The following is a 16,899-nucleotide window of genomic DNA, read 5'->3' as shown; positions in this document are numbered from 1 at the left end:
CTACTAGTTAAGAGGAGAAGTAAATGTCCTTCTTTTAAAGTGGTGTTCTGCCCCCCCCCCCCCTCCAAAAATTTAAAGTCAGCAGCTACACATACTGTAGCTGCTGATTTTTAAAATTAGGAGGCTTACCTTTCCTGGAGTCCAGCGATGTCCACACCGCAGACAGTTTCCATCGGTTGTCGGGTGCTGCCACCACCATTGCTGGTAAGGGAACCCGGCAGTGAAGCCTTGCAGCTTCATGACCAGGTCCCTACTGCGCATGTGCGAAGCGTGCTGCGCTCTCTTATTGGCCTAAAAGAAGAAGGAGGAGGAGGGGGCCGAACTTCTGACGTACCTCGCCGCGGCAAAGTCCGACAGAAGTGGGGATAAGGTACCTGTCAAAAACAGGTACCCGCTCCCACCTGAAAGGTGCCAAATGTTGTCACCGGAGGAGGGAGGAGACAGATAAGTGGAAGTTCCACCTTTGAGTGGAACTCTGTTTTAAAGTGTCTAACACTCAGATTCCCAGTACTTCTAATCCCAGGCAGTTTCAACGGCATCAGCCGTCTGGATCGAGAGGCAAGCCTTCAGGTCAAGGGCAGAAGAAACCCTGGGCCCAGAGGCCTACCAAGCCTAGCCCAAGATCTACCTTGTGAAGGAACGCCCCCACTCATTCGGGTGGGGGGAAGGCTGCTACAGTTCTCGGAGGCCTGGGTGGAAATGATTTAGGACAACTGAATCCATAGTCTCCACAGTCTGTTATTTCCACAGGCTCATAGGGGTACAAACTAGAATTTTGGATGTTTCCTCATCCTTGATTTGTAAGGTCAAACATACCTGCAGATTCTCTAAAAAAAAAAAAAAAAAGAAGATCCTTCTTTCTGGCTCTGGACCATCTGAGATCTCAAGCAGTGATTACAAAAGTTCCAGACGACGAGAAATTCAAGGTTTTTACCCAAACCTTTTTGTAGTTCCCAAGCCAAACGGAGAGAAGAGACCTTTTCTGGATCTCAAAACTCTGAACCAGTTCTTAAAAATTCACACATTCGGATCGGAGGCAATTCGACATCAAGGATATATACCTTCACGTGCCAATTTTTCAGGCTCATCAAAGTTTTTGCACTTTGCGGTGGAAGACCGTAATTTTCAGCTTGTGACTTTGCCCTTCGGGCTAGCCACGGCTCCATGAGTGTTCACAAAAACCCTAGCTCCAGTATTGGCTATTCTAAGGTCTCAAGGGATAGCAGTGGTAGTATGCCTGGACGATCTATTACTTTTAGACCGGTCGGCTTCTACTCTGTGTTCCAAGCAGTTCAGTTCTTAGAACGTGTGGTTTGGCTTCTGAATCTGGCAAAGTCAGCATTGCAGCCGGTTCAGACTCTAGCGTATCTGGGTTTCCTTGTGGACATATTACAGGCAAAGGTGTTTTTGCCGCCAAGAAAGGTTGTAGCCCTGAAGGATCTGGTTTGGATCGTAAGAGGGAAAAAGTATCCTTCTGTACGTCTTTATATGAGGTTGCTAGGGAAGATGGTGTCTTCATTCGAAACAGTTCCTTATGCCCAATTCCATGACAGACCTTTACAGAAAAACATACTATCAGCCTGGAGCAAAAAGATCCAGGCCCTAAATTGTTGCATGTCTTTAGTACCGAGGGTACGTCAGAGTCTAGGTTGGTGGTTGGTAGCCAGAAATTTGAAGAGCAGGAAATCCTTTCTTCCAGTAGTTTGGAAGGTGGTGACTACAGATGCCGGTCTCTCCGGCTGAAGAGCAGTTCTGGAGGAAGCCACTGTCCAAGGAAAATTGTCCTGGTTAGAAAGGAGCTTCCCCATTAATATCCTGGAAATTCGAGTGGTTTGTTGGGCATTAAGGTACTGGACTCCCAGACTTCAGGGTTGCCCTGTCAGAGTATAATCCAACAATGCCATGGCTGTGGCCTAAATCAACCATCAGGGGGGCACCAAGAGTCAGCCCAGAAGGTGGTGGGTCACGTCCTATCCTGGGCGTAGAAATTTGCTCCATGTCTGTCGTGATTTTCATTCCAGGAATAGAGAACTGTCAGGCAGACTTTCTGAGTCGCCAGCAGATGTTTTCAGGGGACTGGTCCTTACATCCTGAGATCTTTGCATTAATTTGTCAACGATGGGGGGGTCCCGGATGTAGATCTGTTGGCATCCAGGTTCAACAACAAGTTGAACAAATTTTGTGTCCAGGACCAAGGATCCGCTCGCAGTCAGAGTGGATGCCTTGGTGACTCCCTGGGAACAATTCTCCCTGATCTATGCCTTTCCCCCAGTTCAGCTGCAACCACAACTTCTGCGCAGGATTCAGGAAGAAGGGAATCCAGTAATGCTTGTGGCTCCAGCTTGGCCCAGGAGGATTTGGTACACGCAAATTCTAAGGTTGGCAATGGGAAGGCCATGGGTTTTCCCACTGCGTCCGGACCTGTTCTCTAAGGGTCCAATATTCCACCCTGCTTTACCATCTCTAATTTTGACGGTTTGGCTATTGAAGCCTGGATTTTGAGGGAGCAGGGTATATCTGGTCCTGCAGTCTCTACCATGATAAACGCTAGGAAACCAGTTTCCAGGGGCATTTATTACAGAGTCTTACATTTCTTGGTGTGAGGCCAGAAAGTGGCATCCCGTAAATATATCATTGGGAGAATTCTAGCCTTCTTGCAAGTAGGGGTAGATATGAAGCTAGCCTTAGGCACTATTAAAGGTAAAATTTCAGCCTTATCAGTCTTTTTTCAAAGATCGACCATTCCTTGGTCCGAGCCTTTATACAAGGGGTGCTACGTATGCTTCTGCCAGTTAGGCCACCGTTGTGTCCTTGGGATTTAAATTTGGTCCTGGTGGTTCTACAGAAACAGTCTTTTGAGCCCATTCGCCATATTCCTCTGGTTCTTTTGACCAGAAAGTTAGTCCTTTTGGTCGCAGTAATTTCAGCTAGAAGAGTATCAGAGTTAGCGGCTCTTTCTTGTAAGGAGCTATTTTTGGTCTTACATCAAGATAGGGTGGTTCTACATCCACACCCAGGGTTTTTGCCCAAGGTGGTGTCCACTTTTCATTTGAATCTGGACATTATACTACCTTCATTCTTTCCAAATCTTTAAACAGCAGAGGAAAAGTTGTTACTTTCTCTCTATGTAGAACGTGCATTTAAGGTCTTTTTGAAGATTTCCGCTCAGATTCAGAAGACCGACCTTTTGTTCGTGCTGCCAGAAGGGCCCAGGAAAGGGCAGGCAATATCTAGGTCTACAATTTCTCAGTGGATTTGCCAGGTCATTATCCAGCATATGGTTTAAAGGGGAAGGTTCCACCTTTTCCAGTAAAGGCACACTCTACCAGAAGAGTAGGTGCTTCTTGGGCAGTTAGCCATCAAGCTTATATGGCTCAGATTTGCAGGGTCTTCAGTACATACATTCACTAGATTCTATCAGGTGGATGTTAGGACCTGGGGAGATTCTGCAATTGGCCGCAGTGTGCTGCAGGCAGCTATGTACATCTTTCGGTCTGATGCTGTTTTTTTTCGTATTTAGTGTCCCCCTCCCCTCAAGTGCATTGCTTTGGGACACCCCAGATAGTAAATATTATGGCTGCTCTGTGTCCCATGATGTAAGATAAAGAATATTGCATTTTTCCTACAGCTTACCTGTAAAATCCTTTTCTTGGGGTCACAGAGGTCCCTCCCCTCTTGTCTGGGATGTTTATTGCTTGCTACAAAACGGAGGTACTTCCTGTATGGGAGGGGTTATATAGAGAGAGACTTCCTCTCTTCTTGGTTGTCTTGGTTGCCGGTGTCCATTCACCTATAGGTGGCATATAACCCAGATAGTAATTATTATGGCTGCTCTGTGTCCCCTGATGTACTCCAAAAAAGGATTTTACAGGTAAGCTGTAGGAAAAATCACATTTTTTTTCTCATGTACTTTCATTTAGCATAGAGGAGGTATTTTCCATTACCCATGCAGAATATACCACAAAAGAATCAGAATTTTCCTCTTGAACTCTTATGTGAAATGTTCCTTCTAAACAACTGTGGTCAGCTAAACCAATTCATTATTTGCCGTAGGTGACCTAGGTTTTGCATTATGAATCCCGAGTTGTTAGGATGAGCACAATTTGATATGTTAGTTCATCTTAGTTTCAAAGAATGTCGAAGATTCTACGTCAGGTTATAAAACACACTTGAAATGTGCTGGATTTTTCTGCCACCTGCTGGCAAAATGATGAAAGAACAGCCACGATAGAAAATGATACCTTATTTTATTCTGTTTTATTTATTTAACCAGTCTTTATTTTTACAGATTCCCACCAAGTTAAAAGAAGCCCTCAAAACAGCCAAAGAATGTATGGAGAAAAGACTTGTAGAAGAGCAGAAATCGGTAATGTTTTAGAATTGTAATATATATATATATATATATATATATATATATATTTATGTGTGTGTGTATTGTGCTGATGAGGTCATGTATCAAATTATACTTTCTGTACACCTGTACTGTAGATCTACCAGCACAGACGACTGACTCGAGCACAGTCACATCATGGGTCAGAAGAGGAAAAGAAAAAGAGGAAAATTTTGGCAAGAAAAGTGAGTGTGACCATGTCAGAAAAAGCTTTTTTTTTCTGTTTAATAGGGCTTTAGATGACCACAAAAGTTAAAGTGTTTTTAAGCCCTCCATGGAAGAATAAATGTAGCAGCATACCTTACATCATAATTGTTTTCTGTCCCCTTTTTGTGGTATCTTTCCAGCATAATCTTTACAAGTCTGGTGTGTGGAGTTTCCACTTTTAGGGTGGCTCCTTTGCCTAGCATGAACTCTCTTGAGCAGCCCTAACATGCACATTCCCAGCCTGGCCTGAATCTTTCCATGCCGCCTGGTGCCATGCTCGGGTAAAGCATGCAGTAGTCTGTTCATTGCTTGAGGGACACAAGTGTGTTACCTGCTTTGTGCTGGTTTTGTACTCAATGGATGCATGTGCAGTGCAGGCAGTGCTCTGGTGATGTGTTCAGACACCGCTCAGTACAGGCAGCACACAGGAATAATGGAACATGTAGTCTCAGAGATTTAGATCCCTGACATACACGGGGATGCAGGAAAGAAAGAAAGAAACATAACAGCTAAAAAGTAGGACTGGGATACAATATACAATACAAAATACAATAAGATACAAGAAAAATACTAGATTAGCTACTAGCTAAGTGTTCTCTTACTCTGACAGTTTAATGCTACTTTAAACTCTGATTTTGTCATCTCTTTACAATTTCCTTTAGCAATAACTATGTCTAAATATCTTTTCTTTTGACATTTTTTGGGCACATTAAAATCCCCATTTTTACATTACGCTATAAACCATATCCAAAAAAAAAAAAAAATCAAATGTCTTCATAAATCTAGGCCAATATGTTTTCTGCTACATACTTTTGGTAAAAAAAAAAAATCCCAGTAAGTGTACATTGATTGCTTTGTGCAAAAGTTATAGCGTCTACAAACTACAGTGTGTGTGTGTATGTGTGATATATATATATACTGAAATTTTCTTTTTTTATACTACTAATGGCGGCGATCAGCGACTTATAGTGGGACTGCGATATTGCGTTGGACAGTCTGACACTGACACATTGTGGGACACGAATATAGTGATCAGTGCTCAAAATATGCATTGTCACTTTACTAATGACACTGGCTGGGAAGGGGTTAAACATCTAGGGCAATCAAAGGCCTAAATGTGTGCCTAACCAATGTTTAAGTGATGTTTTTACTAAGTAATGTGCTAGATTTTATTCCCTGCTTTGCAGGGAATCAAAATCCACCACATTCCTGCTGACAGGACGGAGCTCTGCATTGTTTACATATATCGGAGGATGTAGCATGTGTTGACAGAACATATAAAATAGCTACACAAGCTGATGGTGATATTAAAAGTTAGCCTCGGTTCACACTAGGGCGACCTGTGAGGCGACCTGGTCGCCTCACAGGTCGCCGCAGGTCGCCTCCCATAGGGAAACTGCGGACCCGTTCTAATAGGAGCGACACAAGTCGCTCCGACCTAGAAAAAGGGTCCGGAGCTTCTTTGGGGCGACCAGGAGGCGACCGCCATAGACTTCAATGTTATGAAGTCCGTGGTGGCCGCTCCGAGGTCGTGGCGCGCTGCTCGCACCGCAATCTCTGAGGTCGCCCTGGGAAGTAGCGTCGCGGTAGTGTGAACCGGCGCTTACCCTCCGTTTTTAGTCTGCTGCCACTGTAATGTTTTAAACTGTTCAAAAATAAACATTTATGCTTATAAGCCATAGACGAGTCAAAAAACTAAAGTTCTGTTGATCGAAAAACGAAAATAGCTCATACGGTTGTGCCATCAATTGTTTTGATTAAAAAAAAAAAAAAAAAACAGCATGTTGGATCATAATCGACAGGAATTTTGTTCATTTTTTTGACTCGTCTATGGCCTTGCAACGGTGTTAACACAGTACACTGTCACTTCTCAAAATTTCTATTTCCTTGTGCATATGATTGCTTTAGTGCCTGTCCTAGAGGTCTGCACAGAGCTTTAAGTCAGGTTCTAGGCATCTCCTTTCATTTGCGTTTAATATTTGATGATCTATTTTTAAGCACTCGTGTGTAAAGAGATGCTAGAGTTGCCTGCTCCTGAAGCATCTGAAGCTTCTTTCTTGGTCAGTGGATCAAATTAAAGAACCAATTTGCAAATTAAAGTGATTGAGACCAGATCCTTCTTTACAGGAAAACATAGTATAAGCTGTCTCTATCTCTGGATCTACTTATTTTTTTGACATGAGGTTTTCACTACAGAAACATTTGGTTATGTATTGCTCAATCACATGCTCGGTTTCAATTGCCAAGGTTTGTGAAAAGTAGCTGACCTAAGCAAACAATGGGCACAAATCAATGCAGCACTTTAACCGCTTTAATACTGGGCACTTTCACCCCCTTCCTACCCAGGCCAATTTTCAGCTTTCCGCGCTGTCACATTTTGAAGGACAATTGCAGTCATGCAACACTTTACCCAAATGAAAATATCATTTTTTTCCTACACAAATAGAGCTTTCTTTTGGTGGTATTTAATCACCACTGGATTTTTATATTTTTTTTAAAACAAAAAAAGACTGAAAATTTTGAAGAAGAAAAAAGTTTTTCTTAGTTTCGGTCAGAAAATTTTGTAAAGAAGTAATTTTTCGCCTTGTCACTGATGGGCACTGATTTGGAGGCATTACTATGCCATACTGATAGGCGGCACTGATGAGCAGGCACTGATAGGCACTGATTGTTGTCACTCATTTGCACAGACTGGCATTAATTGCTTGGCACAGCTGGGGCTGCACTGTAATCAGGGCACTGATGATCAGTGCACTGATGATCAGTGCCCTGATTACCTGTACAGGTCTCCCCTGTGAGGAGATGCCACTGATCTATTCTCCTCGCCTCAAACTCTGTCTGTGTTTACATGTGATCAGCTGTGGACACAGCCAATCACAATGGGTAACGTGCCGTGTCATCGGCTCTTTACCGGGATTGGTTAATCAGCGCGCTGCGGGTGTGAGAAAGTGGTGACACTGGGGCGACGCGACATCATATGACGTCGTCCCAGAACGAGAGGAGGTTAAAGTGGTAGTAAACTGTTACATATACCCAGTGAAGTGACTGGCCTCAGGTGATACACAGAGGTGAAACAAAACTTCATACCTATTGTACCTATTTTTCTCTATCGCTCATTGACAGACGTAGTCTTCTTGATTCTCAAGAGCTGGGTTATGTTGTCTCCGCAGGAGTAGGACTAGGCAGAAAGACAAAACGTTCTGGCTCCACCTTAGGGGCAGTCCCTGAGGGTATATCCTCCCTCTCTCTGCTACAGAGAATCAGTTTTTTTCTGTCTAGTCAGGAGTAAGGACCTAAGTTCCTTGCTGGGATCTTTTTGGTCCTGGCAAGATTTTTTCTTTAAAAAAAAAAAAAAAAAAAGAGATTTTTTTTTTTTTAGGCAGTTTTTTCTCCAGTGTTTTTTTCCTGTGAGATCTTCAAGCAAATACGCCGGACTGGGCGACACTAGTGGTCATCCCAGCCGGCCTACGAGCGCGCGCAGACCATTGCATTGCGCTTGGTCGGCCGCGACACATTCAAGTAAGTATGCGGGGCCGGGCGACGGGCTGGGTGTTGAGATCCAGTGGTCACCCCGGTTTCTGCCTACGAGCGCATGCAGACCAGAGCTCCGCGCTGGGTCGGCCGCGACGGAGTCCCAGTGGAGGGACTGACCTGGCGAGTTAAAAGCTCGCTTGGACGCCAGGAACCAGAGAGTCGAGGCGTCCGGAGTGGTCCACAACCCCCCACCCCGGTGGAGAGGGTATTGTGAAGAGAGGGTGCCTGTCGGTTCGGTATGGTGAGTAAACGTTCCCTTTTTTCTTTCCTCGTTATGAGGCAGTATGTATTATGGGCCCCTCCATACATGGTCAGTATATATCTGACACTAAAAGTCCCCCTTGTAAATACAGTATGTGTTTGGTGGGAAGTGGACTTGGTTTGAGAGCTAACACTCTACCCAGCAGACTGTAGCATTACAGCAGACATAGGAGGTATAATCCTACCTTATTTGTAGTGTATCTCCTGTAGATCAATAAATCGCCACTTAGCAGAGATGCAGGTGGATGTGCTGGGAAAACGATTTCGGCGGTCCGCCGCCATTTTGCCGTAGACCAAGTGCATGTATGTCCTCAGGTCATGCCGGCCGCCATGTTTTTGGAGTCTATTGTCTCTTGTATGGGGGCGGCCATGTTTCATGAGCCCAGCTACCTCGTGGAGAGTTGGGAACGCCGGAAGGCGTACACAGGGGGCGGAGCCACGTCCTTCTACCCGGGAAAAAGCAACAGCTCCTTCCAGTCTGTAAAAGACAGACGCTGACTGCAGTTGGTTGGAAACTTCACTGCATCGGTTGGTGAGCCTGGGGATCGAGAAGCAGGTACTCTGAGGGGCGCTACTGCGCTAGGGGGAGACACATAAAAAAAAAAAAAAGTTTTTTTGTTTTTTTCTGGCAAAGGTGTCCTGAATTAACATGGACCCTGCCACTCATGTATCTCCTCCGGATCCCCTCGAGGGGTCTGCAGGATCCTCCAGCACCCCACTGACGATTGAATCATTGTCAGCTATTATGGAAACTTTTGTGTCCCGGGTGGAAGTGGCTTGTCAGGGACAGGGCGCAAGAAAGCGACCCCCGCCTAACCCCTTATTATCTGAAACCTCGGATTCAGACTCTGAGCCTATTTCTGCAGTTGCAGGTACTTCATCTGGGATTGGTGTCTCGTGTACTGTCTCTTCAGACAGTGAGGAGGATGTTTCGGCATCTGCCATAGCCCGAGAGGAAGCGTTGGTAAACGCACTCATTGTATCTGTTCAAGAGACTTTAAGGTTACAGGGTATTCCATCAGAAATAGCTGAAACTGAGATCCCTTTTGGGACTAAAAAGCGCATCAAAGTGGCAAAGGTTTTTCCATTGCCCAAATGTTTTGGCAATCCAATCGATGAAGAATGGCGTCTGCCAAAACGCACTTTTAATATTTCCAAACGCATTGACAGGCGTTATCCGTTTGAGGAAACCCTTATTAAGAAATGGACAGAACCACCTGTGGTGGATTCACCAATTGCTAGATTGAATAAAGCCACGGTTATTCCTTTAGAAGACGCTCCGTCTTTCAAAGATCCAGTGGATCGCAAGATAGAAGCTATGTCTCGCACCATGTTTTCCTTGATTGGATCAGCTTTCAGGCCAATAATTGCTATTGGTCTGGTTTCGCAGGCTGTAACTGAATGGACCAAGTGGTTACGCTGGGACTTAGAAGAAGTCCCTCAGGCGGTATCAGATTTGTTGGAACAAATGATACAGGGGTTACAGTTTGTATGTGATGCGGCGTTAGACGCCACTCCATTAATGGCGCGAGCATCAGTCTCAGCAGTGGTTCTCAGGCGTACACTGTGGCTAAAAGGTTGGATAGCCGACCAAGGTTCCAAAAAAGCATTGGCTAATATCCCCTTTTCAGGAGAACGTCTATTTGGAGCCAACTTAGATGAGATCATTAAGGATCTCACCGGTGGAAAAAGCACCTTTTTACCGCAAAATTTTAAAGGTAGAGGAACTCGTCAAAGACGAGGGCCTTCTTTTTCTGCTCACAAGAGGTTTTTTCGTCCAGCGGGTGAAAAAACGAAGTCCTCCAAGGTTCCTACAGGAGGCGTCAGGGGTCGTTGGTCGGGCAAGCAAAAGCCCGCCCCCTCCAGACCTGAAGATAAACCATCCAAAGCCTGAAGGTGCGCCCCCACCCATAACTGGGGTGGGGGGACGTCTTCGCCGGTTCCCGGATCCATGGCTTTCCAGAATCCCGGACAAATGGGTTTGCGAAGTCATAAAGTCAGGGTACAAGATCGAGTTTCGATCTCTCCCACCGGCGCGATTCTTCCCTTCCAATATCCGACTATCTCCGGATCGTCTAGAAGATCTGCGGAGAGCAGTCACAGATCTACTACAACAAGGAGTGGTAGTCCACGTTCCTTGGACAGAACGGTTTCTAGGGTTTTATTCAAACCTGTTTACAATACCCAGGAAAGAGGGCAAAGTGCGTCCAATTCTGGACTTAGGAGCACTCAATTCTTTCGTCAACATAAGAAGATTCAGAATGGAGTCCATTCGCACGGTAGCAGCCTTCCTGCATCCAGGGGATGTCCTAGCGTCCATAGACATCAAGGACGCCTATCTTCACATTCCCATTTTCACAGGACATCAGCGTTTTCTACGCTTTTCCGTAGAGGAGAACCACTATCAGTTTGTGGCGTTACCTTTCGGTCTCGCCACGGCTCCGCGGGTCTTCACAAAAGTGTTGGCCCCAATGTTGGCACTTCTGCGCCAAAGAGGTATATCGATTCTAGGTTACCTAGACGATCTTCTGCTTCATGCAGAGTCTCCTCAGACCTTGCTACAAAACATAGAAATTACTATGATTTCTTTACAGGAATTCGGGTGGCTGGTGAACCAGCAAAAGTCTTTTCTGGTTCCCACCCAGAGGCTCGAATATCTGGGTCTAATTCTAGACACAGTCAGGACAAGAGGAGTTTCTTCCGGTAGGGAAACTTCGAAAGATTCAATCAGCAGTCCAGTTGTTACTGTCCAACAGCTGGTCTTCCCTTCGGACTTGCATGAGGGTTCTGGGGTTGATGGTGGCTTCATTCGAAGCAGTCCCATTTGCCCAGTCCCATACCCGAATTCTTCAGCAAGAGATTCTTCTCAGATGGAATCGGAATCCGGAATCCCTGGACAATCAGATACGATTGAGCAAACAGACCAGAGAGTCTCTGGTTTGGTGGCTTCGGTCTCCAATGCTCAGCCAGGGAAAGTCATTTCTGCCAATATATTGGACGATAGTGACCACGGATGCCAGTCTATCCGGATGGGGAGGAATTCTTGGTCAGTTATCTGTCCAGGGACTTTGGTCCCCGGAAGAATCCAGATTACCGATAAATGTATTGGAACTGAGAGCGATCAGACTTTGTCTGATTCACTGGACCGAGCAGCTCCAGGGCAGCCCGGTTCGGATCCAGTCGGACAATGCCACGGCCGTGGCTTATGTCAATCATCAGGGGGGCACCAAGAGTGTCCGAGCGGCCAAAGAAGTGGCTTGCATTCTTCGCTGGGCGGAACGATTTGTTCCAGCAATCTCTGCGGTGTTCATTCCGGGGGTGGAGAATTGGCAGGCAGATTATCTCAGCCGTCAGACCCTGGATCAGGGGGAATGGTCCCTCCATCCAGACGTTTTCCACCAGTTGTGCCTACGGTGGGGCACACCGGATGTGGATCTGTTGGCATCACGATTCAACAGGAAAGTTCAGAGATTCGTGGCTCGCTCCCGCGATCCTCTAGCAGAAACCGCAGACGCACTGATCGCCCCGTGGGGGCAATACCAGCTAATATATGCCTTCCCTCCTCTCGCGTTACTGCCAAGACTTCTTCGCAGGGTAGAGGAGGAAGGAATCCCAGTAATCCTGGTAGCTCCGGACTGGCCTCGTCGAGCTTGGTACGCCGACATGGTCAGACTGGTGGCGGACGTCCCATGGAGACTTCCTCTCAGGGAGGATCTACTGTCTCAGGGACCGATCTTCCATCCTGCTTTACGATCGCTGGCTTTAACGGCCTGGCTATTGAGACCCAGGTGCTGAAGGACAAAGGTTTGTCAGCTTCAGTTATTCCTACTCTAGTTGAAGCAAGGAAAGCGACTTCCAGAAAGATTTATCATCGCACATGGAAGTCCTACATTGCATGGTGTGAACCTTTGGGGTTCCGTCCTCGGTCTTATTCGATTAGTCGAATATTGGCTTTTCTGCAACAAGGGGTTGAGCAGAAACTGGCCTTGAGTACTATCAAGGGTCAGGTCTCAGCATTAGCCATCTTCTTTCAGAAGCCTTTGGCTACTCATTCCTTGGTGCGGAATTTCATCCAGGGGGTGCGACATCTGGCTCCGCCAGTGCACGCGCCGTTACCCCCCTGGGATCTTAATTTAGTGTTGTCGGTTCTTCAGAAACCTCCCTTTGAAGATATTAGGGAGATTCCTCTACCCACGTTGTCCCAGAAGGTGGCCTTCTTGGTGGCTATTACTTCTGCACGCAGGGTGTCAGAACTGGCCGCATTATCTTGTCGTTCACCATATCTGGTGGTTCATAGAGATAAGGTGGTTCTTCGTCCGAATCCATCCTTCCTACCAAAAGTAGTTTCAGAATTTCATCTGAATGAAGAAATTGTATTACCTTCCCTGTGTCCTAAGCCCAGTCATCCTCGGGAATTTGCTTTGCACTCCTTGGATGTGGTCCGGGCGATCAGGGTATACTTGAAAACGACAGACTCGTTTCGCAAGACGGATTCATTTTTTGTGATCCCAGATGGACCCAAAAAGGGGTTGCCTGCATCTGCCGCGACCATTTCCAGATGGATCAGACAGACGGTAGTACAGGCTTATTCTATTAAGGGTCGGGAGCCCCCGTTCCCTGTTAAGGCGCACTCCACTCGGGCACTTAGTGCGTCATGGGCCTTTCGCCATCAGGCGTCAGTGGTCCAGGTGTGCAAGGCGGCTACCTGGTCGTCGGTGCATACCTTCTCTAAACACTATAAAGTTGATGTAATGGCATCGTCTGATGCCTCATTTGGCCGCAAGGTTTTGCAGGCCGCAATGTGAGGAGACCAGTGGTCTACCTCGAGGGTTTTTTCCGTTGGAAAATTTTTCTTTAGTCTCATTCTTTGTTTATAATGAGCCTTTAAAACTTCTAGTTTGGCACCGGTTGGGCCTACTAGATTGGATTTGATTTTGTCAATCCCACCCCTCATTTGTGGCACTGCTTCTGGATGTCCCAGCTCTTGAGAATCAAGAAGACTACGTCTGTCAATGAGCGATAGAGAAAAATGGATTTTTGTAAGAACTTACCGTAAAATCCTTTTCTCTTAAGCTCATTGACAGACGTAGTACCCGCCCCTCTATCATTGAGTTGGGTTGGGTTAATTTCTCTGTACTGCTTTAAACAGAACTGATTCCCTGTAGCAGAGAGAGGGAGGATATACCCTCAGGGACTGCCCCCTAGGGTGGAGCCAGAACGTTTTGTCATTCTGCCTAGTCCTACTCCTGCGGAGACAACATAACCCAGCTCTTGAGAATCAAGAAGACTACGTCTGTCAATGAGCTTAAGAGAAAAGGATTTTACGGTAAGTTCTTACAAAAATCCATTTTTTGTGATCCCGGATGGACCCAAAAAGGGGTTGCCTGCATCTGCCGCGACCATTTCCAAATGGATCAGACAGACGGTGGTACAGGCTTATTCTATTAAGGGTCGGGAGCCCCCGTTCCCTGTTAAGGCGCACTCCACTCGGGCGCTTAGTGCGTCATGGGCCTTTCGCCATCAGGCGTCAGTGGTCCAGGTGTGCAAGGCGGCTACCTGGTCGTCGGTGCATACCTTTACAAAACATTATAAAGTTGATGTAATGGCATCATCTGATGCCGTGTTTGGCCGCAAGGTTTTGCAGGCCGCCATTTGAGGAGACCAGTGGTCTGCCTCGAGGGTTTTTTTCCGTTGGAAATTTTTCTTTTGAGTCTCATTCTTTGTTTATAATGAGCCTTTAAAACTTCTAGTTTGGCACCGGTTGGGCCTTCTAGATTGGATTTTGATTTTTGTCAATCCCACCCCTCATTTGTGGCACTGCTTCTGGATGTCCCAGCTCTTGAGAATCAAGAAGACTACGTCTGTCAATGAGCGATAGAGAAAATCGGATTTTTGTAAGATCTTACCGTAAAATCCTTTTCTCTTAAGCTCATTGACAGACGTAGTACCCGCCCCTCTATCATTGAGTTGGGTTGGGTTAAATTCTCTGTTACTGCTTTAGAACAGAACTGATTCCCTGTAGCAGAGAGAGGGAGGATATACCCTCAGGGACTGCCCCTAAGGTGGAGCCAGAACGTTTTGTCTTTCTGCCTAGTCCTACTCCTGCGGAGACAACATAACCCAGCTCTTGAGAATCAAGAAGACTACGTCTGTCAATGAGCTTAAGAGAAAAGGATTTTACGGTAAGATCTTACAAAAATCCGATTATTTGCAGTCCTCTCTTCTCTACATCTGTTTAGAGTCCAGAATGAATAAAACTTGTCTGAGGTGTCAGAAAAAAGGGGATGGAGAGCTGAAGTTACACACTGCAGAGCTCAGTAAGGAAAGCTGAATGGAAGGAAGGGACACACCCCCTTCACACATGCTCAGAGCTGAGGCTGTCAATCACAGGCTGTACACTGGAAATCCCTCCCCTGTCCCCTTTTTTCTCTTGGTGTCAGGAAAACTTGTCATAAATGATTCTGGATTGAGGCAAGTACACACTATAGAGCAGGGATCCTCAAACTACCGCCCTCCAGCTTTTGCGGAACTACACATCCCATGAGGCATTGTAAAACTCTGTTATTAACAGACATGACCAGGCATGATGGGAATTGTAGTTCCTGAACAACTGGAGGGCCATAGTTTGAAGACCCCTGTTATAGAGGGATATGCTTTGTCCATTTTCAGGTCTGAGGTTTACAAACACTTTATAATATCAATAAATGTTTTTTTTTTTTCTGTTTTTGTTTTTTTATACAAGCAGTGTAAGTACCTACATTTTAATAGGTTTTTAGCCTGTTGAAGTCACTTTAGAGCAGAAATGGAGTGTGAAAGGAAGAAGTAGCACAAGGAGCCAATATGTAATGTGCTGACAAGGATCACGCTGCTTGAAAGAGAAAGCTGAGTGACAGAAAGATAAGCTCATCAATATGCTGCGTCTTCTTTTAATTGGTCATTCACAGACTGGGCTGGGTCCAGGACAACCTGGGCTCATAGGAAGTGAGTTTAATCATTCTGGTCTTCAGACTGAGGATATCTAGTATAGGAAAAAGTACTGCAGGGGAAATTTCTGGGATAAAGGTGAACAATGCAACAAAGGTTGGTTTTGTAGTTTTATCAGGCTAGTCATTTTAATCTTATTTTTGGCTGTTCTGTTTTAAGCTATATTATTTTTTTGAATGTTTGTCTGATTCTGGTTAAACCTCCATAAATGACATGTCCCAACTTGCTTTCTTTAGAAGTCAAAACGCACAAACTGCGATTCTGGAGAGGAGCAGTCGATGAAATGCAACAACTCAAACAATTCAGGTATGAAGCATCCTCCTTTCACAGCTATAACACTGTCTCTTGTGTTAAAGTGAACCTGTGCCCAGATCATGCAATCAAAGTATTTATATATTGTGATCAAGCAGTAATAGCACTTTTAAACAAACCTTCGGTCATCTCTATATCTGTAAGTATTTTGGATATATTTAAAGCGGTATTAAACCCAAAAGCAAAACTGTATTGCAGCTTATCATTTTTTAGAGGTGGTGTTCCTTTATCAAACCTAATGATCCAACTAGTTAGAGGACTGAGACAACCATTTAACACTGAGAGGAATGCTTACAATGGTCAGATTTTATTCTTTTATGTTAAACCTTTGTTCCAAAAAGGAAAAAACCTTTTGCTGTAACTGCTTAAAAAGTGTTCGCTGGAGTTCAGCTTTTACTGCTTGCTGCCGACCCACAGTGTTTGTACTGCGAGCGGGTGGCAGCTGCAAGCCGAGTGATGTAATGGTATGTCGCAACCTTTCTTCCGGGTTTAGATACAGCATGAGTTTGGCAGCTGATTTTAGCCAATAGATTTTGGCTAAAGTCAACTGATCGGCTGTGCCCAATCACACACAGAATTCTGTGTATTGTGAACAGCGATCTGGTAAAAAACAGACAGTTAAAGCGGTAGTAAAGCCCGCTTTGTTATTTTTACCTACAGGCAAACCTTTAAGGCTTACCTGTAGGTAAAATGAATATCTCCTAAACTTGCACCGTTTAGGAGATATTCACCCGTCATGCAGCCACTTAAGTCCCCGGTATGCCGGACCTTCAAAGGTTCTTGCCGGAACTGAGGGCGCGTGGGAGTGACATCATCGCTGGTCCAGCCACTCACAGCACCAGAGCCCGTGAACCAGGGAGAAAGACAGGGAAGATGTCAGCTCTCTCAGCCTGGACTAGGCGTCGCTGAAAGAGCTTTGTTCTAACGTAGGTGTTTCATAATGTGCTAGTATGTGATTTTATTATTCTGCAGTGGTTTACTATCGCTTCAAGTAAATGCAGCACAAATTACACATTGTTAGGCACCCAGTTTACTACCCCTTGATTGCCCCTAGATGTTAACCCCTTCCCAGGAATTGTGTTACTGGCCCGATCACCAGGTAAAAATAAATGAAAAAAGCCTAAAAAAATAAATAATTGCACCTTTTGATTGGTAAGCTGTTTTTTTTTTTTTTTTGTTTATGGATTTAATACTGCTTTAATTTTCAGACC

General features: G+C 45.4%; 1 protein-coding gene across 2 annotated transcripts in view; it reads left to right on the top strand.

The window, feature by feature from the left end:
• Positions 1 to 16,899, top strand: part of PXK (PX domain containing serine/threonine kinase like) — a 174,724-nt gene that overhangs the window by 137,877 nt on the left and 19,948 nt on the right. Inside the window, exons 14-16 of one of the 2 annotated variants that reach the window (XM_082265566.1) lie at positions 4,289 to 4,366; positions 4,489 to 4,575; positions 15,613 to 15,682. In XM_082265566.1, the coding sequence (XP_082121692.1) occupies positions 4,289 to 4,366; positions 4,489 to 4,575; positions 15,613 to 15,682 (235 nt within the window). Of the gene's footprint in view, positions 1 to 4,288; positions 4,367 to 4,488; positions 4,580 to 15,612; positions 15,683 to 16,899 lie in introns of both variants that reach the window. The other variant, XM_082265567.1, reaches the window with a different exon arrangement.

This window comes from Pelophylax lessonae, assembly GCF_965119305.1.
Source record: "Pelophylax lessonae genome assembly, chromosome: 8".
In the NCBI taxonomy this organism is placed as follows: Eukaryota; Metazoa; Chordata; class Amphibia; order Anura; family Ranidae; genus Pelophylax; species Pelophylax lessonae.
Note: the sequence above shows the minus strand (reverse complement) of the source record. Positions and strands in the feature narration are given on the sequence as shown.